The sequence below is a fragment of the Pezoporus flaviventris genome, unplaced genomic scaffold, assembly GCF_033815535.1.
Source record: "Pezoporus flaviventris isolate CSIRO_AGI_PZ_B2104156 unplaced genomic scaffold, CSIRO_AGI_Pfla_v1 ptg000082l, whole genome shotgun sequence".
In the NCBI taxonomy this organism is placed as follows: domain Eukaryota; kingdom Metazoa; phylum Chordata; class Aves; order Psittaciformes; family Psittacidae; genus Pezoporus; species Pezoporus flaviventris.
This window is the reverse complement of record NW_026892630.1, coordinates 589,506-614,722: the sequence shown is the minus strand read 5'-3', so window position 1 is coordinate 614,722 and position 25,217 is coordinate 589,506. Positions and strand designations below refer to the sequence as shown.

The 25,217-nt window shown below is 41.3% G+C and overlaps 1 protein-coding gene across 1 annotated transcript; it reads right to left on the bottom strand.

The window, feature by feature from the left end:
• Positions 1-70: 70 nt before the first annotated feature.
• KCNG4 (potassium voltage-gated channel modifier subfamily G member 4) lies at positions 71-19,800 on the bottom strand. Its single transcript, XM_061475031.1, has 3 exons — positions 18,698-19,800; positions 17,037-17,836; positions 71-1,188 (listed from the first exon to the last, which is right to left on the bottom strand). Exons 2-3 carry the CDS (start codon positions 17,784-17,786, stop codon positions 403-405), a joined length of 1,536 nt encoding a protein of 511 aa, XP_061331015.1. The 5' UTR covers positions 17,787-17,836; positions 18,698-19,800; the 3' UTR covers positions 71-402.
• Positions 19,801-25,217: the final 5,417 nt, after the last annotated feature.

Genomic DNA, 25,217 nt, shown 5'->3' with positions numbered 1-25,217 from the left:
GAAAGAATGCTTTCTAGTGCTTGGCTCAATATGTTAATTGCATGAACATTAGAAGCTCAAAGGCAAATAAAACAGTAAGTGTATTTGTGCCGACAGAAGCTGTTTTGTTTGTTACTCATTCAATATTACGTATTCACCAAGATACATGACTGGCAGAGTTTATTATTAGTTATAGAGAAGAATGAATACTTATTATTGAATAGACTCTGACTTTTGACATTCTCAAAACCTCCAGCTCCATAATGATGCGTTGGAGCTAGATGTGTTGGCTTGAGTACTTCTTATACGTATGCTGGCAGAAAGTAGTGTTGTAACTGGTGGTGTTGCTTTGCTATTGTATTATATTGACATACAGATGTGTACATTTCTGCTCTTATTCTTGGGAATGCTTTACAATCAGGCTTAGTTCCCTTTGTAAATGTATTTAATTGGTGATGCCGGATCCTCTAGGATTAAGCTATCTGTCTCATTGAAGGTGTCACTTTCACCAGAGTGATTGGCGTTTTTTACTCTGTTTAGCCGAGACTGCATTCGTTCATGTTCCTTTCTCAACTCTGAGTAGGAATGGGAGAAAGTGTGGAATATTGATGTCGCAGGAAAAGACATGATGAGAATTCCACTGAGGATGCTGCTGAGAGCCACCATCTGGCCTGGGACACTTCGTGGTACCATATCCCCATACCCCACAGTGGTCATTGAAATGATGGCCCACCAGTAAGAAGCAGGTATGCTCGTAAATTCGAGCACCTTCCCAGATTCATTCTCAGCGAGATAGACCAAGGGAGAAAACAGAGTGACAGCAACACATAAGAAGAGTAAAAGTAAGCCAAATTCCCGTGTGCACCTCCGAACTGTGAGGCCCAAAGTCTGCAAGCCCAAGGAGTGTCGGGCAAGGTGCATTACATATAAGATCCTCAGGGCTCGTAAAACCCGTAGCACCAAACTAACCTTCTCCAAATATGTATTGCTGCTTGGCCTATTGTCCTCCTCATTTGAGTCATCCTCTGAGAAGATGAGGGAAATGTAATATGGTGAAATAGCCAAGAAGTCAATTATATTTAGGGGTCCTTTGAAGAACTGACATTTGCTCCTTGCCTGAATGAATCGGAGGCAGAACTCGAGGGAAAACCAAGCCACACAGATGGTCTCTATGACGAAGATGTAATAGCACTTCTGGGAACACTCACCCTGACACAAAAACAAAAAGAGAATTAAATAAAAGAACAGTCTGTGAACCAGCATCCAAAAATACTAAGGAAGAAGCAATATGTACTTGTTTGAGTCACTGGTATCAGAAACAGACAAATCCCTAGCAGGTAGTTTTATGATGGTCATTTTTCAGTGTTGTGTGGACAATAATGAGCACATGAAATACCTGAATGAATGGATATATCTACTTGCTTATTTTTTGTAGAATCATAGGGTTGGAAGTGACCTTAAAGCTCAGCCAGTTCCAGCCCTGTACCACTGGCACAGACACCTTCCACTAGACCAGGTTGCTCCAAGCCCTGTCCAACCTGGCCTTGAACACTGCCAGGGATGGCAAAGAATTTCCTTCTAATATCTGGCGGGTTAAAGACATTCCCCTTGTCCTGTCCCTACAGACCCTTGTCAAAAGCCCCTCTTCGGGTTTCTTGTTGGCCCCTTTAGGCACTGGAGCTGCTCTAAGGTCTCCCTGGAGCCTTCTCTTCTCCAGGCTGAACCAGCCCAGCTCTCTCAGCCTGGCTCCAGAGCAGAGCTGCTCCAGCCCTCACATCTGTGGCCTCCTCTGGACTCACTCCAACAGCTCCATGTCCTTCTTATATTGTTGCCCCAGAGCTGGATGTAGGATTGCAGGGCTTGTATCCCCAGAGTAAGGTAGAGGGAGAGAATCCCATCCCTCAACATGCTGCTCACGCTCCTTTTGTTGCTGCCCAGGACACAGTTGGCTTTCTGGACTGTCAGCACACACTGCTGGGATGTGTTGAGCTTCTATTCTTATTACGTTGCTTCTTCCAATCTAAATGAATGAAACTTATCTTTGTATAAAGTCGTGGCATGCAGCTTGTAAGTCCCAAATAAGTCTCACTTTCTGCTCTCAAAGGGAAATTGATTTAAACTTGACTGGTTTATAAGCCTGTACAAAAATCAGCTTCTCTTTGAAAGATTAATGTTTGAATGTCTCTGTAGACTTCTGGTGCTGTTTGATGCATGGTGCTTTCACAAATGCTGTGTGCACTGGTGCAGTTAAATGTTGTTCAGAGATACTTATTGAGTCTTTTGGATCTTTGGCTCAGTAGTGCCATATATAAATTTTGTTTCTTTATGTACATGAAAATGTTTTATTCTAAAGGAAAATAAATATCCACCTAGTAGCTGAAACTTGCATTGAAGTCTTCTCTTCCAGTTTTGAGGCCACACACTACAGGAAGCATTTCCTTGGTTCTATTACTGAAGGAATTGCTTTAATTGAGCTACCTTGAACTCGCATTCATTGTTTTCCTGAGCTACACTTAAAAAAAGAAAACTTCCTTTGGCCTATTCCAGGGAAATGAGGGGGCAAATGCAAATGAACTTGTAATTATTTGGGGAAACTTTGTCCTTTAGTGATAGGCAGCCACTAGATTGAATCCATCCAAAGAGCAAGTTAAGAGATGCACATATTGATTACAGGGACTGGGGTTTCTGCTTACTGTATTCCAACTGGCAAAGAGCAAACCAGGTCCTGCCACCATTTTTCTCCTTGTAAGAGATAAGAAACAGCAATGAGAGCAGCATCTACTGCTTAGCAGCTGGACACCTCACCCGTAAAGAAACTCATTGTTTTAAATACTGGTGTCACTGTGTCCTTACACACCCTGTCTATCCTATTGATAAACACATCCCTATACCTGTTCAGAGACTTACTTAATATATTCTTAAGAAACCTGGTCTCGTGATTGGACTAATGCTGTTTGGTTTTTTTTTGTTTTTGAGCATTGTGAGTAAGTTTATTGAAGAATTCCACCCAACAGGTGCTTGTAAGATATTTTCAGTGGTATGCAGCTGTTTACATGAAGTGGCTGCATCAGTGCAATTATTTGGTACAATTTAAGTGAACTAGAGTCTTTCATGGACTTTGGCTGACTTTGAAGCACGTTTGTGTGCACATTATCAAAACACCGGCATATGAAGTGTATGGGCTCTGAGGTTTGGTCAAGATGAGAAATCTCAGCTATAATTGGGAACCAGAGAAAGGGCTTGACCAGTATTGCAACCCTTTGAAATTCCAGGCCAGATTCAGAATATGGGTTGTCACAGCATGTTCCAGAAAAAAACAAATGTAGGAGGTGGTAATTTCATTTTAGATTTTTGAAAAATAATATTTGGCAAATAGCTGTTTCTAGCTACAGCTGAGGTACATGAGGGCTTAGCAAGTTTAAAGAGTCTTAAATTCTTGCTGAACAGTGACTTGCATCTCTGAGGTGTTCACAGCTGCAGAAGATCAAGCAGAATTAGTGATTTACACAAAAAGGACATGGAGCCATTGGAGCAAGTCTAAAGGAGGCCACAAGGATGATCAGGGGCTGGAGAACCGCCTGTATGGAGACAGGCTGAGGAAGTTGGGGCTGTTCAGCCTGGAGAAGAGAAGGCTGCGTGGAGACCTCATAGCAGCCTTCCAGTATCTGAAGGGGGCCTGTAGGGATGCTGGGGAGGGACTCTTCATTAGGGACTGTAGTGATAGGACAAGGGGTAATGGGTTAAAACTTAAACAGGGGAAGTTTAGATAGGATATAAAAAGGAAATTCTTTCCTGTGAGGGTGGTGAGGCACTGGAATGGGTTGCCCAGGGAAGCTGTGAATGCTCCATCCCTGGCAGTGTTCAAGGCCAGGTTGGACAGAGCCATAGGTGAGATGGTTTAGTGTGAGGTGTCCCTGCCCATGGCAGAGTGGTTGGAACTGGATGATCTTAAGGTCCTTGCCAACCCTAACTGTTCTATGATTCTGTGTTGAAGGATGATCCATGCAGAGAAAGGACTTCCTTTTGAGATGGCACAGTGGCCATGTCTTATTCAGGAATCACTGCAGACCCTTGGTTTGTGAAAGGCTTTTTGTATCCTCTGTAGAATAAAGTCAGGGCCTCTGTATGTGTTTTTCCTGACTGTCTGTCTGTGGAACTAAGCAATTTAGAGGAGCAGTTCCTCATGTAGTGTTATCCATTCTCACAGGAAATGTTGATTAAAAACTCCACAGGAAACACATATCCCTACTACTAATTGAACTTGTTACCAATGCTGTTATCCTCTGCATTGCAGAGTGTCTGTTGTGATAGAATTACTGCTATTCTCAGGAGTAACAGGTCTTTTTCTTCAGGCAGTGTTTATGTCATTGGCTACCTGAAGTCCCCCAGGTAAAATGGTAACATATTCCTGACATGTATGTTTTCCCTGCCTAGCTCTCAGAATGATTTAGCTCTGTAGCACCATTTGGGGATTTTTCCATTTTCTACACAGTGGACCATTGAGATCATAATTTATCTCTTAGTAAGCATTGCCAAAGGTAGTGAAGCCTTGGCCCTGCTAGAGGATCAGGTTATAGCTCCATTTGAAGTCATTGCCATGGTCATGCCTAGAATGCATTGATGTTTGCAGTCTGCTGACTTGGCTTGATGAGACTGCTTGGAATCAGCAGTTGTGTTATGCAGTGTTCACTTTCTTTGATTTGTAAATTATTTGCACAGTGCAGACTGGGGTCACTCTAGTGATGTGGTCTGGGAATTAGTCATTGTTGCTATCAAGGTTGGTTTTGTTTTGTTAATGGACTGAATGTCCAGTACATCTGTTGTTTATTTACCTTTATACATTTTCAGGTGGCATTGCTTTCAGATCATGATGTAAGTTTTGCTATTTCTTCCTTGGAAAATGCAAGAAATGAACTGGTGTCTGCTGTAGGTTTTAACCATCAACATTTCAGGTGTCTTTTGAAATGAGCATGAAGTTTCAAGGTATAGCATTGTAAGGACTGCTTGGGAGATTGTTATTCTTGCCATCCTCAGTTGCCTCAGGATTCCCCTTGAAAAATGACATACACTTCAAGAAAGCAATTTCATGCAGTCAGCTTCCTAAATGCATATATCATTTTTTCAGAAGAGTGTCCTTCACATCAAACTTTTTAGGAGTGTTACTGTGCATTTTAGTTTTCCTTGGTGCACAGTTGTGGATGTAAAGGACAGTGAGCTCTCCCCTGTTAGCACATTGTCTGTTTTGCCCTATTTCTCTCAGAGGTAATTGATTTATCCATGCAGCATGGTAGTTTTGTATGGAGGTGACTGCCTTAAGCCCTAGAAATAATGCAGCTGATCTACACTTGCAGAAAGGCCACTCACACCATTACATAGTGTAGATGTACCATGACTTATTCAGTCCATATACAACATCTGCCAGAAACTTCGTAGCCTCTTTCTCTGCCTGTCTTTATTTCTCTGTCATCAGTGTCTAGATAAAGAGTGTAAGACCCTCACTCTGTGATATTGAGAACGTGCTCATTGATTTCACAGTGGGAGATAGATTTCACCCAGTGAGCTTGCATGTGAATGTTTTATATATTAGGAATATCTGTATATATTATGGAATATACCTGATGTGGTTTATATATAATACCCCTCTCTAATATCAGTCTCTTTGAAGATTTTTGATCCTTTTGAACATCCTATTCAAAAGCAACATATATTGGAATAAGAGGGGAAAAAGAAGAAATTTTAACTACCAAAGTCAATTTCTGTATCTCTCAGTATTTCTGATGATTTTTAGACCTCAGAGTGCTTTATGTTCCCCTAACAACTGTTGTCCATAGAGCAGGCAGAATAACATGCTGACTTTAAAATACCAGGTTCATGCCAAAATACGGATGCCTGTATGCCAGTGGTAGATTTCAGATTTGCCATTGTTGCAATTCCCATTAGATGTTAGTTACTTTCAGCAACTTCTCAAATTATAGCCCAAATGGTGTGATCCATGAAAGGTTGTGTTTGTTCGGTTTTTTTGCATAAATGGCCAATAAACCATTTTCTGTGCCACAACTTCTATATATTTCCTCTTTTTGAACAAAACAATCACATTTGGGAAATTCTAGCAATCAGTGCCTGCCAACACAAAACACAGCAAACAACTCCCTTCCATAACCTCACCATTAACTAGAGCAGAATTCTCAGCTTCTATTTTCAGATCTTTGAGACAAATTTGTCACTGACCAAATTTTTCTCCTGTCTGCATTTTTGCACCCAGAATGTCCTGGTGGAGTGGAGGGAAAGCTCCAAGCCGTATGGTGTTGACTGTGAACACGAACGAAAGATGAGGTTTTATTTATCACTGACCACAACATATTTCAAATGGGCTTTTCAACATAACCCCTTGACATGTTTTAGTCCACCGTAGCATTAATCAGTACTCAAACTGATTACTCAAACAAATCAGTAATCATTGACTCTCATGGGAGAACAGATATCACAAAAGCTACTGTGAGTGAGTATCTAAGTCTTTATACTCTATTTATCATGCAGATTTACTTTTGAACAATGCAAGAATTTATCAGGATTTACAGAATTTTTCTCTAGGTGAAATCCTACGAAGTGTGATGTAAATGTAATAAAAAACCACGTGCCTGGTATTGACCATGTGTCTGAAAAGAGCATTTGGCCCAGCAACAAAGGAAACATTTTGTATGCAAAAAGATACATACTGAGCCTGATGCCTGAAATATTGAGTGATTTCTTAAATTTATAAACAGTCTCAAAGAAGCAAAGAGGCTGTTTGAAACTTCTGTATCACCAGGGATAATGAGCAATTCATTGTTGCCTTCTGCTGTATAAGTCCATGGCTTATTTTGTGTGTTCTCTTATGCACTGGAATGTTTATAGAGTTACAGTGAAATTGCTCATTTTCCAATACTTCTATTAACTTCTCTTTAGATATGAAAGAACAGGCTCACAGTAGAATGTAAGAGCAGCAGTACTGAGTCTGCTTAGCCCAATGCCTTCAGCCACAGAGGTGAGTCTACAGAAAGATTTATTTGCTATCTGAATTCGAGCTAAATGAACCTGAGATTCATGCCACTCACAAGGTAAATAAGATGAATTTCTGTCCAAGTGCTTTCTTAGTTTACCAGGAAACATTACTTAAGGTGTAATGACATCTAGGATAATAGCAAAATCAGATCTCAGAGTTATGCTGCAGTAACCTATCTTACAAGAGGTATAAATCTCATCTAGGGAAAATAATATCTTTACATGAGTCAGTAATTGTAGCAATGCCTAGGGAGAATGAATCAGAACTTCCCCCTTGGAATATGTATCTTGTCTATCCACCTTGGTTTTGAGATGCAACTCCCTTTGTTACATTTTCTAGACAAGAAAAACTTATTATGCTATGGATAGCTGGATGAGAACACCAATAAAGTACTCTTGTGCCTTCAGGGTCTGCTCTGTGCTGACCATTTGTGTCCCACTTGGTTGCACTCTGAGACACTTTATAATTAAAATATGCTCTGTAAAATTTGTTCTGAATCATTACCTGATTTGCCAATTAATTTCCTACTGCAAAGATTTAGCCCTATCCTTTTTGCAGGGGGTATTTAGTCCATTGTAAGATGTTTTTCTGTAAATGCTGAAGCAAACACAAACCAGTGTTAATCTGTATTTTACAAATCACACTCTTCAGTGTGCTTCTCTTATAAAACCCTTTGAGGATTCTAAGCATTTGAACCTGAGTCTGCTTGGCCTGTTAGCAGCTGACAGCTGTGTTGCACACTGATAGAAAAGGTGTCGTGTTTTATCTCTGGTCCCCTCACCATTATAGAATCATAGAATAGTTAGGGTTGGAAAGGACCTTAAGGCAGGGACACCTCACACTAAACCATGTCACCCAAAGCCTCATCCAACCTGGTCTTGAACACTGCCAGGGATGGAGCATTCACAACCTCCCTGGGCAACCCATTCCAGTGCCTCACCACCCTAACAGGATCAACTGGAAATACCAGAAGGAAGCATGCAAAGTTTCTCTTAATCTGATAAAAATGGGGGAAAATATCCTGCTGTTCCCATTATAATGAAAGTGCCTATATTCTGCACCTGTAGTGGGACAGGAATTGCATGGGTACCAACTTTCTGCCTTGCTGTGACTGACTCCAGGTGGAAGTTCACCGGCAGCAATCTGAACCTTTTTCCCATGGTGTATAATTTAAGATTTCACACAAACATAGAATCATTGAATGGGTTGGGTTGGAAGGGACCTTAGAGCTCATCCATTTCCAACCCCTGCCACGGGCAGCGACACCTTCAACTAGAGCAGCTTGCTTCAAGCCCCATCCAACACTGCCAGGGATGAGGCAGCCACAGCTTCTCTGGGCACTCTGTGCTAGCACCTCAGCACCCTCACAGGGGAGAATTTTTCCCAACTCTAAACCTCTACCCCCTTCTAGTTTAAAGCCATTCCCCCTTGTCCTTTCACCATGTGCCCTTGTAAAGGGCAGTCTTTTGATAGGGTGGGTCTGAGGTATAGGGCAATTTCTTGTGATCTCCTTTCTATGCTTGCCAGTTAACGCTGTTCATAATAATGTTAGTGATTTCAAGTGTTGTGGCAAGTAATCTATTTCCTACTTAAACAGTGAAAGTTGCACCAGTGCTTGTAGAACACTGCTGATATGTTCTGCTAGATCAGTATATGGATCCTTTCAGAATCATGTCACCCTTAGTGATTAATATTTTCAAATCTTCAAAGTGGAAAGCAACCTGTACATCAGCAATATGAATATGTTTTGCTTATACAGCATATTTAGGGGAGAGGCAACCAATATTATTTATGAAGCCAATTTGATGTTAAGTCCTTGAACCCAGTTAGAAGTAATGATTGAACCACAGTATGCAAACACTGTTATTCCCAGGGTACATTTGTGGAAACCAGCCGGCTCTTCATCATAAAATGTGTGTGTGATAGACAGAAAGGGTCTGAAACCTCTTCCCAGCTAGATCCACCCTAGATGCAGCAGGGTGGATCTGAGTTTAGATTCTGAGTAAAGGCTGTGTTGGTGTTCAGTTACCCATGCTAAAAAGACTCAAAGCAGGGAAGGAATTAATAAAGTAATATGCTTGACTCTTCTTGATTCGACTCCTTTTGGAGTCTTAGAGGAGAGTTTCCTTAAACATAGGATCTGGATCTGCTCAGCACTCTGCATTCGAAAGGTAAGCTGCCAAGAGCATCACCGTTCACACCAGAAGTGTGCCTGTCTCTTTGGCTCATGCAAGGTCACAGTTCACATCTGCTAAACCTACCCTGGCAGGTCCAGATTTTGTTTGGCACATTCAAGTACAGCCAGTTCCTGCTCCCTCTGATCCACACACTGGTTTATGAATAGAGGCCAGTGTTCTCTGAAGTGGCAGCAGATGGGATGAGCCTGTGTTATGGGGATCGACCTGCCTTCTGCCTGCTTGTGCTACCCAACGCTAAGTAGAGAGGCTTATCTCAGCAAGACTGCTCTTCTTGCAGTCTGGCCTTTTTGCCCACTCAGAGATGAAACATTCAGCCCTCTATGTAGAGGATTTAGGAGCAAAACTGGCAGGAACTTCCCTCTCTAAGCCCAAGGTTGGCATTTCCTGGGCAAGGTACTGTTTTCCAGCCTTTTGCGCTTCTCAAGGTTATACGTGTACAGTGCATCCTGGTTTATAGCATCTCATGGGCAGTTCTCTCTGTGGAAAAAAAACATGGGCTAACATAACAGTGAAAAAAACAATCTTTGCTTCTTGCTTTTGCCTGCCCACAAATCCAAGGTGGTGGGTTTACAGGGTGAGGCTACAAGTCTAGAGAGTGGGTAGGCAGGAGCAGAGGCAACAACATATACCTTATTAACTCTGGGCTGTTCTTATCCCAGTCCACAGCAGGAAATGAACAGATGCAGGAGAGAAATCCCTTTTGGCTGTAAAATGATGACTCGGTGAGGAAGTGTTGTGCCAGTCTGTGTACCTGGGGCCGTGGGGTCCGGCTGCAGTGCTGCAGGTAGTGCTGAATCACTGCGACCGCATTGCTGCTGCTGTTTGAAAAATTAAACCATGCTCTGCTGAATGAAGTGGTGTTTAGGGAGAACTTGAAACCCCTGAGTTGTGGATCGCTTCAGTACTTGGATTTATGGTTACAGACTGGTGCAATAAAATCAAAAGGTTTACAGCCTGCTGAGAAAGAGACTGTAACCTGATTTACAGAACGATGGGCTTGTTAAAGGAGTGCTGCGTATTCTGATCACAGAACGATCTCCCACTCACTTTGCTTTATGGGAAGGAAGCCTAGACTTATGAATGCTATTACCGTAACTAGTACAAATGAGGAAACTAGCATAATATTGGGGTTATATTAGCGTGGACATTACAAAGAACATAGAAGGAAATTATTATCTGTGTGTCCAACACATAATTATCTCCTCTGAGGCAGAAGTGTAACTGAAATAAAGTATTTCAATTAACTTTTAAACTCGGGTCCCTATTCTGCAAACACTGTGAGAATCAATCTGAAGAATCTGAGTTTGATTTAAACCAATAGGTGATCCAACAGTGTCTGTGATAGGAGAGGGATGTGAAAGAATTCCCTTCTTGTTTTTCTAGTAAGAAATTGAACAGAGTTCATTTTGTAACTGAAGAACAATATAGTTGAAATAACAAGGTATTTATCTGGGGCTTAGGAGGATGACCTTCAGTTTCCAGTTTTGCTGCTGATCAGATCTTTTGCTCTGCTACTATTTCTTCTCAGCTTCTTTACTCATTGCTTTGTAAAGTCTTTGGAGCAGAAACTACTTGTTGTTGTACCTGTGTAGCACACGGTGTACCATGGGGTCCCAAATATGGTTGAATCTGGTATAAGGGAAAAGGGTCGTGCTAATAGGAGGTGCTGGTGCTGTGGGAATACACACAGCATATGTAGTGCATAGCCCTGATGCTGCAAAGAAATTAGCAATTAGGTTTGCTCGGAATTAGAATACTGCATTGTGAGTTTGACTGCAGCAGAAGGGAGAAGAGTCCTCAAAGATTCCCATCGCATTCAAGGAGGAATTTCTAAAGCACAAATTTGGGTGGTTAGTTATTTTTAATACTTGTTGCATTATTGCTACAAACTTGGAGGGTGCATTGATTTCAGATAACGTTTTCCAAAGATAAAGTGCCTCCCTCAGAGGAAATACCCATCTTAAGGAAGGCATTTATTAAGTAATCATCTGTGCTGAGCCCCTTGAGATAAGTCATGAGGAAAGCTAACAGAGTATTTTTCTATTATAAGCATCACAAAACTGAAAGTGGCAAAAGGGTAAGAACAGCCTGACTCCCAGCAAGGAACATGTGTGCTGCCACACTGAATAACTGTGGATCGACCTCCAGCTGCAGAGCAGCTGGAACAGCTGGGTGTCCCCCCAGGATAGCATGCAAAGCCGGGAGACTTAGTGCTCTTGGGATACAGCCAAAACTGGATGAAGATAAGGCAAACTAATAACATCTAATTGTGCTTCCTGGACATTGGACTACGCACTGGCAGAGCCAGCCTTGAAAGCTGTGCAGAATCCATGTGCTCCAGACTTCCTCAAGAAAATTGTTTTCTGTGGAGTGAGGATAAACTGAGATGCAGATGTTCAGCAGTGCCCACCCCCCACTTGGGGTCATTACTTAAGTCATATTACAAACTTAAGTAATATGAACTTCATCAATGTTGTACATGTTAGATTTAATGCTGAAATATGTAACTCTGTTGGTGGAAGCTTGAAAAACAGTCACAGTGTGGAACTATGAAATCAGAGTCTCAGTGGTGCAATTTCAAGGTGGAAGCTTTTGATGTTACTGAACAGATATGCAAACCTCAAAAGATCCCATAAGGCAACAATTTCTGTATATGTCGAAGTCCCAAGCCTGAATATTGTGATTTCTCTTGTTTCATTACTTCTTATGTCATATCTTCCTTCAATTGTTATTAGTTTAGCTAATTCAATCCACAGAGCAAGTACGTTACCTGGACTCTCCTGTGTCTACTGCTACTAGACTAGAATTTCTATGTGCTTTGGTGAAGCATAATTTCCTGCTTTAAAACGCTACAATACTTTCATGGTTAGAAGAAATCAGAATGGTACTAGATGACTAGATAACTTAGGAGAGTCAAGTGTCTGCAGTAAATGTCCTCATAGGAACTCAGAAAAATGTACTGAGCAGATGCAGTAAAACCAAAGCATATCCAGCTCTGTTTTGTTCCAAGTGATATGTATATACCAGTGTATTTATAGATATGCCTGTACACATACGCCTTTATAGTCTTACACTTTTTAATGAGCATTAGATTTTCTTTCTCTTCACAATAAGACCAACAAATTGTTTTTTCCTTATAAGGTAAAATTACTCCACTTTTAAAGAAGATGAGTTTTTTCAGCAGTTTCCTCTAGTGTGCAAGCTGAATATTCTGGTTCAGTACCAAACAGTGAAAAATATAAGCCTTCAGAATAATGGTGTAAAATGAAAAAATTGAAATGCTTCTATATATATTAGGTGTTGGGTTCTTTTTGCTGTGATCATGTTTTGTGGATTCTCAGTGCAACTAGAGACTAAAACCTTGCGCTTTTAAATGGAATTAGATTTTCATATAATCAGAAGACCCCAGGAATAGGAACTTTAACAAGATGAATGGTCTAGGTTTCAAGATAAGATCATTAGATCTGGCAATACTGGTTGCAGCTTATGTCAGTTTTGCCCTTTAGGTTACATACAATACGTAAAGCAGTTACAGGCTTCTCAAGGTCAGTTAAGAGCAAATACAAAAATGAGTAGTAACAAGATCTGGCCAGTCACTGATCACCAAAAAAGAGAGGAAGAACAGAGAACAGACATTTCCTTCTCTTAAATCACACTTAAACAGCGTGATCTGTTGGGAGACATCTGCACTGGGAGAAGATTTGGTGGTTACCGGTGCTGAGGGGCAGGGAATGGAGCTCTCTGGGGTTTCTTTTTCCCCTTTCATCCCCTGGCCTTAGTTTGCTTCCCCGACTGAAAAACGACCTTGCTGTATCCTTTCTGCTGAGTTGTTTCTCCAGAGGATGCCAATTTTAGGGAGTTACTAAAAGAAATGCCCCTTACTAAGGAAAATCCCAGGAGTCCTTCAAACCAGTCTCCCTGTCTGAGCTCTTCTGCAGTGGTTTTATTCCATAGTTCTCTGTTTTAATGATGTTTCTTCCACTGGGCTGAGCAGTGACTATTTCAATTACACCTCTTGGATCCTGACTGTAACTCGTATGTGGGACTGGGACTTTCAGGAGGCTTTGATGGGGCTTTTGCCTTGTCTCTGTGGGATGATCTTAATTCCTTTGAGGGAAATGCCAGTAGATTTTGTTACTTCAGCTTTCTTATCCTATATGCATGGCTTCTGATTCAGATTTGTAGTTCTCTCAGGCTGCCCATTCAGATCAATAATAAAGTTTCTCACCTCCAAATATGCCTTTCTCTTTATATCTGCATACACACATGCCTTGATTGCTGTATCTTGGTGATACTATATTTACTTCCTTACTGAAGACAGTTTGGTCTCCATAAAGAGCAGATGCAAATATCCTGGATAAGGATGAATTGCCATTGGGGGATGTGACATTCCAGTTGTTTTATGCCCAAATAACATAATTTAACTACTGTGTCCTCTTTCCTTAGCATCATATATGATAAATCCTTTTGTATATCTGTTCCATGGTCACACACATAAACTTGCCATCACCAGAGATACACATTTACCACTCTAATATTTTCCTGAACTTTTGGCTACCTTTGCCCCAGGTCTGTTTGCTCTGGGTTAGGATTCATAGCAGGTGCTGATGTCACATGTAATTACAGGGCTGTTTGCCCATCTGTCTGTGTTTTTCTTTCATATCTCTAATGAGGAGGTTCCTAAATGTCATTTGACGTGTTCTAGAGCATGTGCACGGTACCGATTATAATAACTCGGTCTTTATTTTACTTTCAGCTGCATTCCTGTCTTTAAGCTATCCCTCCCCTCCCTTGTCTGCTGCCCATGGAGGTGGCTCCTTCCCTCCCCTCTGGTTGCTAGGGTGATTGGGCTTCCCTGATGCGGATGCTCTTGCCTTGGCTTGTTGCCATCCCTCCGTCTCCCGGAGACTGGAGTTCTCCCTTTCCCTCGGATGGTGACTCCTGTTTGCTCTTCCGCCTGCCCAGGCAGCTATTCACCCTTCTAAGCAGACCTGGTTTAGCAACTGCTAAAAGAACAAGTGATTTCCTGTGCCTGCAGGGTGGGATCAGCCGAGCCTCTGAGTGAAGTGGAAGTCACCTTGTATTATTTTTCCTTTGTTTTTCTGTCTCTGATCCTCCTCCTTGAGCTGCCCTCCAGACAGTTCTCACTCTTAATGTGGCTGTGATGATGAGGAAAAGGACCCTAGAGTGGTGCATTTGCAGCAGAGGTAAAGCCTTTTTTAATTTGTATTTCAGAATGAATAAATTCAATTTTCATGTTAGTGACGTTGGAAAACAGACCCTTGCAGTGCTTGTAAGCACATTTACTATAGAGTTTTTGCCAAGGTTTAACTCAAAAATGGCTAAACCTCAGGATAAGCGCATCTTTCACACATGTCTGAATTCAGGTGTGGAATTACAGGTTGTTCAGAAACTTTGTTGAAGGAATTTGGCTGTTTTCTCTTGCTGAGCAAACAGATAATGTGAGATCTTTATGTTCAGCCTCAAAAGCCAGAATTTCAGGTTCTGCATGCCTGTCCCAGGTTGCTGGCAAATGTGGCCCCATCTTAGAATCACTTTCAGAGTTGTCCAGTGACCGATTCTGAGTTACAAATCAATGTAGAGTTGCAGTCTGCCTGGGTATGACTCAGCCACAAACAAGCAGTAGTGGGTTTAGTCAATTAAGTTCCCTGAGTTTTTTTGCCCAGTTCTAGCTAAAATGCTCTTTTGTGACATCAATAAGAAAATTTTAGGTGTTGCTAAGAATTTAGGGATGGAAATTTAGACTTTTTTTCATCCGTAGGGATGGAAAAATTACTACTTAGCAGTTCATATTTCCTGCTTTTCCACAAAGCATGGGTGTTTTGTCTTGTATATTCCCCTATGTTTTCTCTGGCATAATTTGAAATTATTCAAATGCTAGGACTTTTACTGCTTTGTTTTATGCTTTTGGGGCACAGTGCATTAGGCTGGTGCTGCAAGTGTAAATGAAGTAATGCTTCCAAGTATTTGGATAAATGTGGTTCTTTGCTCAAGTTCATCCTTCATCCTCTCCTTCGCACTTTAAACATTCCATCTTTTGAGCTTGCTTTTTAAAGTCATAAGATCTATATGCAGAACTGGAAGTGTTAATATCTGTGTGTTGTAGGAAGTCCGGGAACAGCAGCTAAACTGTAGCTACGAGATATACAACCCTCAACATGCTTCCCTTTCTAACATATAGCTATTTTTAAAACATAGAACATATTACATTTAGCTAAGCACTGAAACATTATGTGCTTGTTCTCTTACATGAAAAGTATTTATAAAAGCTTTTTGTGCAGTGGCTGGGAAGTGAAGATAAAATGCATTGGGCTACTTCCATTAACAAAGTTAGTAGGAAGCTCTTGGTAGAGCAGAGTTTGTAATGTTTTTACATCTAGCTGTAAGAAGGATGTTCTATATTTAAAGCACTTCCTTGGAAGAAGCACTGGAACAGTGTTACAGTTTTTCCTGCCAAAAGTAATAGCTGTGGAAGTCTGCAACAGCACCAGACTTGTTACTGAAAGGTAATAGTCTTCCCATGCAAATGTAAGTTAATATTCAAGGGTTTAAATGGGACAGGGAATGATCTTAAATTTCAGCCTTCTGTGCAGTCCTTAGTTCCATTCAAAGACACCAAATATTATAACTTCTCTTCACCATGACTGTGCTGCTTTGATTTAATGCTGGAACAATAAAATATACACGAGTTTTTGTATTGTGCATGCCATGTTGGGCTATAAATATAAAAATGACTTTATTCATCGATATGTGATACTCTGAGGAGTATCTTATCTTACAGCAGTGGTTGGGACAGAGAGTTTATTTGACCTGGATTTTCTCAGCACTTTTGGAAGGGCAGTTTTCAAATGAAGTTCAGGATTCATTAAAGAGATTAGTCAAGGTTATTTGATGAATTTGAACATTACTACATCTGAAATAAGTTTGGATTTTTACTTCCTCTGTTTTATTATTAAAATAACAAATACTTAAGATGCTGAAAAAATCACAGCAGGTTATAGAGAATTCTTCATGTATGATACAGGCTTGATTGGTTTGCCCTGAATTAGTGTGGATGACTTACTTGAAAATGTTTGAAATGCAGTTAGCAGTTCAGGTAGTATTTGGCATTACTCTCACAATATGTACCTATATATGTGAGCAAATACAGAATTCTATTAGCACAGAATTATGATTTTTGGAGGGACAGCTTTTAGGTACCAGTAACTGCAAAAATGCTTAATCTGTCTCTCGTCCTTTAATCTTTATGCAGCTATTAAAATGTAACATTATAACACTATAAAAATCAATGAATATTTATTCTTCTTTAAAGATTTGACTGCTTTGTCATAAGGGAAGATACCCAGCTCTTTTGAAAGTTGCCAGAGGAAAATATTTCTTCAGCTGATGTGCCCAAAGAGAGATTGCTTCTAATTAGAAAGTAAAGTATGTTGAAGAGAAAACTCCACAATGTCAGTCTGAGAGTCTAAGTGCTAACGAGTTAATATAAGCTACCCCTGCAACAACTTCTTAAGAAGGAAAATCAGTGCTGTACCAGGGAGCTGCAATAAGTAGTCTGTCCAAAAGTTAGTGACATACTTTGTTCACATTATTCTTAATTGAATATAATTTTAAAGATGATAGAACTCATTTAAACCATTGTTGCATTTTCCGTTATAGACCATGTCATTACTAGCAACAGTTTTGAACCTCATCGTTTCTGATTTTCTGTATCTTTTTTTAATGATGTATGCCTACCAAGGCAGACAAATTTCTTTTAATTCTGTAGTTAGACCAGGTAAAAAGGACTTACTTACCCTGTCTTCTTCAGCTCTTAAATCTGGCATTGTGCTAACACAAAGGCTTACAGCTGTGGTGGCCACAAACAGAATGGAGAGACAAGCAAAGACTTTCCCTGGGAGTCCTGACTGGGGATTTTCTACCATATCTCTGAGTCTGTTCATAAACTGTCCAAATTTGGTTTTCTCATCCAAGACACATGTAGCTTCTTTGCTCTTCCGAAGTTCCTCTTCTTTGCGTACCTCGGCCAACTCCTGCAGTTTTTGAAATAGTTTTCGGAAGCAGCAGTTCTCCAGGTTGGATTCCTCAATCCCCCAGTATCTCAGCTCCTCCTGGAAAGACAAGGCACACATGTCTCTTAAAAGCATCAGCTTCCCTGCTGCTAGAAAGCTGACGATCATCCCGAAAGCATTGGGGTTCCTGTCAAAGAAGAACTCATGAGTGTCTTCATCGTAATCGTCACACAGCTGGATTATTTCTTCATAGCTGCTGCAAAACTTAAGTTTGCTCAGTCTGGTCAGGGGAAATTCATCTAAAGTGCTCCAAGGTAGCAGGTATTTGATGCCTCCAACATTTATCATAATCTCTGTCTTCAGATCGACTGCAGAGACATGTTCAGGGTGGTAAATCCTCCTGGCTCTTTGGTAATGGACCCCTTTGACAGGAGGGGTTTCAACAGAGACAGGGAAGAAGTGGCTCAAGGAATTACAAGAAGTGTAGCTAATGTTACTATAGTCTTGGTCACTGCCTTTGGAGAGAATAGGCATGTCTAAGAGTTCTCACTGGGACATCCAAAACGGCATCAGAGCAGGGTTATCTGTCAGCCAAAAGACATAAGAAGGAGAAGAAAACAGCAGAGGTTATTGCAAGAGAAAACATGTTCCAGGCTAAATCACAAAATTAACGAGTGCCTGTTTAGTAAGTGAAAGTCACCTCTGTGCTTCTTCCTAAATCTGCAGCCTGTGAATGAAATGTGCTTTGCAGCCTCATTGGTTGTCTGGCAACACACAGGCACGGAGGAGAGCTAAAGCCTCGTTCAGAGTTATCGCAAAGGACTGGATTCCTGTGACTCTAGATGTGATCAGGTCGGTTTCTTTTCCGAGCAGATCTCGGTCAGTGTTAGATCAATGTGTTTTCCAGGGGTTGTCGCTTTGCTTTCTTATTCCTATGAACCCTTAAATACACGCTAACTCAACTAAGCTGCTTAATAGTTATTAGAGCGGTCAATTATCTGTTATCAGCTGGATACAAAGTTCCTAATTGCTTTGACTTGAATGCTCAGATTGCAATTCTTCTTCCTTTCGCTGCACGCCTGTTTTGCCTGCCTCTCAGGTGTATTGCAAGGATTAGCTAGTAGATGTTTTTAATATGCCTTAAGAGGTAAAGTGCTGTATAAATCATGACTATTCCTTTCAACCTGGTCTCGTGTCACCACAAATGGCTGAGAAGATCTAAGGAACGTTTGCCCACCCTGGAGAAAACTTTATTACGCAGACAGAAAGCAATGTACTTCATCAGTCAAAAGGGAAAAGCAATTGAAAGATGCCTCCCCTTTCACTTCCCCCTTTCAGGAGCAAATCTCTGCTTTTGTTCATAATCCCTGAAGATTCAAAGGCATTTATTACCCCCAAATCAGTGAACTGCAAAAACTGCAAAGAAACTTCCCAAAGTTACTCACCACCATGCCCCGGGCTGCTGCCTGGTACCTATCTTCCCCGCAGGTGAAGTCCACATGCCACAAGCTGACCAGCAGAAAGACCTGGGGATGCTTTACAGTATGGATTGCATGAAAAATCACTATAGCACTGTGGAGATCGCAGCCTCTTTCCTCTTTCTCTTCTTCCTGCAAGGGAAAAATATTTGTATGAGTTCATGTACCATATGTTGTACTGATAGATCCTTTGCAGAAGAGACCGTGTCTGAAGTGGCAGCTCCTCTTCTGGACTCCTGGAGTGCCCTGGTGAAATATGCTGAGTGAGAGCTGGTGGATCCTGCCCTCTCCCTGTCTATCCTCTGTTTCCCTTGGGACTGTCAATGTGGTCCTGAAAGAGGAGGGGAGAGGGAAGGGGGAAGGGCTTAGAAATAATCTCTCCAGCATCCCTCCGTCTATTCAGCAGGCAGCAGGCAGCAACTGGGTAAGTACATGGAGTACAAGGACAGTCTCCGACTAATCAGTTTTAATGATAAGTAAATTCTGGCAAACGTACTTAATAAGAAATTTCAGTATCTTTTAACTCCTTCCATTGTAGTCATTCCAGAGTTGCTTGCTTTGGAGACACCAGTCAAATTCCTGAGGAGCAGCTTCCATGTCCTGTGTCCCTCCTGAAACTGGCATTTGCTCTTAAATAACCCTAGACTGAGTGGATAGTTTGTTGGGTCTAGGGATGCTGGGCCTCCGCATTCCTTTGGCTATTAGGGAAGTGGTTTCCTCCCGCGAAAGAAAGGGTCTCTGGCTTGCAAAGAAGAGGTGCTAAGTGCTCTTTTTCCAGATCTGCAGTGCTTTTCCAATAGCCAAGAACTGTCATGTTTCTTTATAGATGACGGAAAATCAAACATAATCCTTTTCTCACTTTTCTCATACATGGCTGTAGCGGAGTGAGCTTGCTGTGATGCTTTTAGGTTCTGTACTGCCAGTAGGTGCCTCAGTCTCAAGTTGGGGTAATGTGGATTTGACCTGTATTCTACTTGCTTGGCCTCAGTCAGAGGGTTCAAGGAACTACAGTTAGATCACATTGACAAGTACCTTCTGCGGTACTTCCAAATGCAGTGAGAAATGCTGAATGCTATAGCTTATGTCTGTATCCAGCGTGGCTGAAAACACTGAAGCTGCTATAACTAGAGGGGTGTGTGAATCTGTAGGATTTCCATATCCCACTCTGAGTATGAAGGTCGCATGGATAAGTGTTATGAGCTTGGATCACAGAGCTGCTTTTCTACCCTTTGGACAGTGGGTACAGGATGCAGTGATGCCATTTGCTTTCACTGGGCTACTTACCCTTGTAATGTGTATGGGACTCGGGCACTGCTGAACTGATGCTCCTCGGAAGCAGATGCTATGGGTGTTTATCAGGGCTGAGCAATGCTGTGGCACAGCCTAGGACGGGAAGTCTTTTCTAATTGGACTTTTAGGCACATCTCTCTTGGTCCACGTGGTGCCCTGAAGATTAACGTCTTATCAGGCTTCTCCACTGGGGGTTTCACTCAAGTCCTAATTATTGCATCCACACAGAAAGACCAGGCGGATGCCTGAAGGCAACTGAGTTCTGGGAGCATAGCTCAGAATCACTTAAATCCTACCACCTTTGTGCAAGATGCGGTTTGCTCTGCCTATCAGTCTTTGTTATGGATTATTTTTGCAAAGCAAAAGCAAACCTATTCTAATTAACTTTGGGTGGATTGTTACACAAAAGGATAAAACTAATTAGCATTTCCTTCTCACCTTGCAAAGCCCTTGTGTGGTGGTGGTAAATGTTCTGAAAGCAGCTGACAAGAAGATGAATAAATCCAAAACGATGAGTAAATATTGTACATAAGTAACTTGAGTGCTATTTATTAATTCATATTCAGGAAATACATCTATTTTAAAGGACTTCCCTTGCAGTACTGCATACTCCAGTATTTGCTTTATTGGGATCTGCAGCTGTATCTGTAGCTAGATCAGGACCTCATTGCCAGCTAGAAGCTTACAAGTATCTGTCAGTCAGTCCATAAGAGTCATCTGTCTTCATAAATGAGACAGAGAATGGATAGAAACATTTTTATCTGAATTTTATTAAGGGGACAGGAAGGCACCAAAAAGAAAAATACTTTATTTGGTGCCTGAGCAAGCCAGGCCCTGAACCCAGCTCTGAAGGGCTTGAACATTCAAACTCAAAGTTATCCTTCCACCCCGGCCAGTCTCTGCCTTCTGCTCTCCTGGACCCGACTCCCTTGTCTGTATGAGATCCTCCTCAGTAGTGGATTATCTCAAACTACTAATGTTGACACCACAAAACTGAAATCTCTGCCCAGGAAAGAAGGGCACATTCCTGGCTCAATTCTAACCTCTGCTGACTTGTTTGTTCACCTTTTCTATGTTTTCTTTTTCATAACTACTGCTGTAGTTTCCCTGTTAAATTCCCTTTGGATTTTCCCTATTTAATATGAAGTTCATAATCTTTATCCTCTTTTTCTGTTCTCTATTTCCCTTACAGTTTCTGGAATTGCTCTCCCTTTGCTCCTTAGCCATCTGGTCATATCAAATTCTTTTACATGCCCTTTATGCCTTAAGTGCAGTTTCCATATGCTTCATTTCTTTGTTGACACGAATGACATCCCTGTCTCTTCCCTTTTGTTCCATTGCTTTTGTTGTTTGGCCATTCTACTGTAATTTGTTTAGAGATGCCTCTCTCATCCCCTTTGTACAACAAGGGCAACATACTACTTCTGGGAGAGAAGCTGAGCAGAAGAGGTAGCTCGTACCCAGATGGTTCCAGGGACAAGGCAATTGCAAGCTGTTGTACAGCTGTCTCATCTGGACTAACCCTCGCCCTGTGTAAACCGAGGTTAAAGCCCCAATCTGATCTGTGTGATAATTGATAGTGTAACTTGCTGCATTCAAATTCAAGCACACACAGCAGAGATCTACTAGGCTGGCTTGAAACCTTGTGGGTATGACGGTGCAGATAACATCGTGTCCCTGTGATGTGCACAGGAGAATCTGGTGACAAACACCCGTTATGGTGAGCAGATTTTTCTTACACAGTTCAAGAACTAAATCATTCAGAGCTGATATTTGGGTATTGATGATAGTGAAATGCTATAGAAGATAGGAAAGCCAGTGATTTTCACTGTCACTTGCTTACCTGTGATTTCATCTCTTGTATTTTGTTCTCTGCAGTTATGCCAGAATCCTGTATCAGGCAGCACATACATACAGAATACAGATATACAGAAACAAGCACTTTTCCTCATAAACCACGTAATAAAACTGTAGAATTGATTGTCACATGATGTTGTGGTGGCCAAAGGTGTAATATATTCAGAAAAGGACTCAGCAAATATATGCAAGGATGCCCACAAGGTAGATCCAACATCTGGCATGGGAAGTCAGTAACCCGTAGGTTGCCGGGCAGCAGGGGGGTGTTTTACCACAATGTATATGATTGCCCTGTTCAGGTTTTTTCCCCCTGGATTTTGGATAGATGATTGTTGTGGTTTAAGCCCAGCCGTAACTCAGAACCACGCAGCCACTCTCTCACTCCTCCCCTCTTCGTCCCCCTGCCTGCCGGAGGGATGGGGAGGAGAATTGAAAGACTGTAACTCCTGCAGGTTGAGATAAGAACAGTCCAGTAACTAAGGTATAGCACAGGTCACTGCTGCTACCACCAATAATAATAATGATAAGGGAAATAACAAGGGGAGAGAATACAACTGTGCACCACCCGCCAACCGATACCCAGCCAGACCGAGCAGCGATCTAATCCTTCTGGGTAACTGCCCCCAGTTTCTATACTGGGCATGACGTGCTGTGGTATGGAATACCTCTTTGGCTAGTTTGGGTCAGGTGTCCTGTTTCTGCTTCCTCCTGGCTTCCCCTCCTGCCTGGCAGAGCATGAGGCTCACAAAGTCCTTGGTCAGGGTAAACATTACTGAGCAGCAACTAAGAACATCGGTGTTATGAGCACTGTTCCCAGGCTGAAAGTAAAAAACACAGCACTGCACCAGCTACTAAGAAAGGAGAAAAATGACTGCTGCTGCTGAACTCAGGTCAATGATGTACACAGGAGCTGCACAGACCTGGTGTGACCCTGTGGAAACCTGAGGAGGGTGGTCTAGGCTGTACTAGTTTGGTCATGCATTTCTGGGTTGAATGTGCGCTACTCACAGTATTTCTCTGTTAGAACAGCAAAAAAGAGCTAAAGACAAAACTGATTATATATGTAGCGCACATATATATATTCAAGACTAATGATGTCTGTATGCAATGGGAAATCACACAAAGAGGTCGACTGCACACTGAAATTGTATGTGCTTGCAGGTCTTCCAATTATTCTGCAGGGAGCAGTCATGTAATTTAATGAAGGCACTGCTGTCAATCTTCATTCCTTCCCAACTGGGCTTTTTGTAATGCTTAAATATAGCACGAAGATAGCTACCTTGCCTGGCATCTATAATGGAAGACTCATTTCCGGCTTTTAAAGTCAGAGAGAAAACAAAAGTGTAAATCAAAATAAATTTATAAGGAAATATGAATGCATTGCAAAAGAGGAACAAAATAAAAGGAAATAAAATAATTTTAAACACCTGTACTGTCTTCATTCCTTGGCTTAGAAATTAACCCGGTGCTGAACCTTCAGTTGGTGCAATTTCATTACAAAATCATTGGGTGTTTTTTCTTTTATTAACTGAGTATACAGCCTTTTGAGGCTAATTCTTTGTTAAAACTCAGTGTACAGACCTGGCCTTTCTCAGGTTCTTTGTGTTTGTGCCACATGAACTGTTATGATAAATAAAATAATTTTTCATTTCTTTGCAGAACACTTGACATGGAATTGAAAAGAGCCTTTTAACACTCAAAACTTAGTTTAAATGTTTCTATTTTCTTCACAGGTGGTTAACAGTTCTGGAAATAATTGGATTTAGGTAGCCTTGTTACACAGAATTTCAACATCTTTTCAGATCTTTGTGTTACTCACTAGACATAAAGAATAGCTTAACCTTCTTTTCTTAGTTTGATTATGACATTACACATAGCAAGGTAAACTTTCAGGATTTATGCTAACATTTTATTCAGTCCAGAAGTATTAGCTTCATGTTCCTGTTTATTTCCTCATAATTTGTCTTTATAGAGCAATAGAAATACCCTTTCTTGCCAAATGCCTAGTTTGTGTGGATAATTAAATTGACAATAAGGGGTTAGATTTACCTCTTCATTATTCAAGTCTTACCAAGTTTCAGCATTATTGATTCCAGTAGAATAATGCAGCAATCGCCCAGGAATATGTGACAAATCAGGTGATGGGTGCCCTTGATTCATTAAGCACTCTTATAATATATTGCTAGGTCATCCCAACCCTTAGAAGCCCCAGTATGCTCCAGGATCCTGTTGTGCCACAAACTGTCTTGACAAACTGAGTCACATCTTGTTGGCAGTGTTTTATTCCTTAATCCCATCCTTGGCTTTGAAAAAGTTGGTTCTTTTTTCTCTGTTGAGTTTGATGAGAATCAAAAGGGGCCACTTCTCATTAGGTGAAATGCCACTGAAGCAAATGAACTATTTAGGGCTTTTCTTTGCTATGTAAATGTAAAATAAGGTTCATGATAGATAATGAACACATTTCTGGGTCCTTTCACTCTTCTTTAGCATGAAGACCGAACCTAGGATTTCACCTCAGAGAAGTTTCCTAAAGTTTTCTGTGCTCATTTGCTCTGGAAAATCGAACCTGTTTATGGACAGTACCCGAGGAAACTGATTTCAAATGGATAATCATACCTGTGTCGATCCCAATGAATTTTGCATTAGGGTTGAATCACTTAAGTTTAAAAGGGGATTAAAATGTTGCGTGGCATAGCCAGAGGAAACAGAAAATTGAAAGCAGTGGCATAGAGCTGAGTGCTACTCTGTCTTTCCACATAGCAAGAGATGGATTAAGTAAGATATGCCCAGGTAATGTGAGATTCATGCTTTAGAGGAAAATGATCTCAAGTCTTTTGTAAGCTGATCTGGAGGATAATTCCCTCCTGATTGCAGTTCCGGTGATCAGTCTCACCCTGAGCACCACCAAAAATGGAGCATTTGAGGAAGAAGTGTTTCTAACATCTCTCTAACATCTCTGAGCACTGGTCCATTAAGAGGTGCCAAAATTTTGCATGGGAAATACAGGCAACCTTCCCTGCCTGGAGTCCAAACCAAAGGGCACATCTGTCTAACTGCATGGCCTTCATGGTCTCCATTTTTGACACCACTGAGAGCCTAGCAACTGAGGGAATTCAAGCAGCCCCTGGTGATATCAGCATGAGCCTCTGCAGGCAGATTTGGGCTGTGCATTTTGACATTTCTGTTGAAGCCGAAAACATCTTGACAATGTAAAACCTTGGGTGAGATAAAAATTGGAAACAAGATAAATATTTTTCTTACCAAGTGCTTTTCATTTCAAAATTCCAAAACACTTGTGAATCACACCATTTTCATGACAGATATTAAAAGAGTGTTTTCA

Coding starts and splice junctions, on each gene's coding strand:
- KCNG4 (XM_061475031.1), bottom strand. CDS start 17,786: ATGCCTATTCTCTCCAAAGGCAGTGACCAAGACTATAGTAACATTAGC. Junction 1,189..17,036: donor TAAGAGCTGAAGAAGACAGG/GTAAGTAAGTCC, acceptor TTTTTGTGTCAG/GGTGAGTGTTCCCAGAAGTG.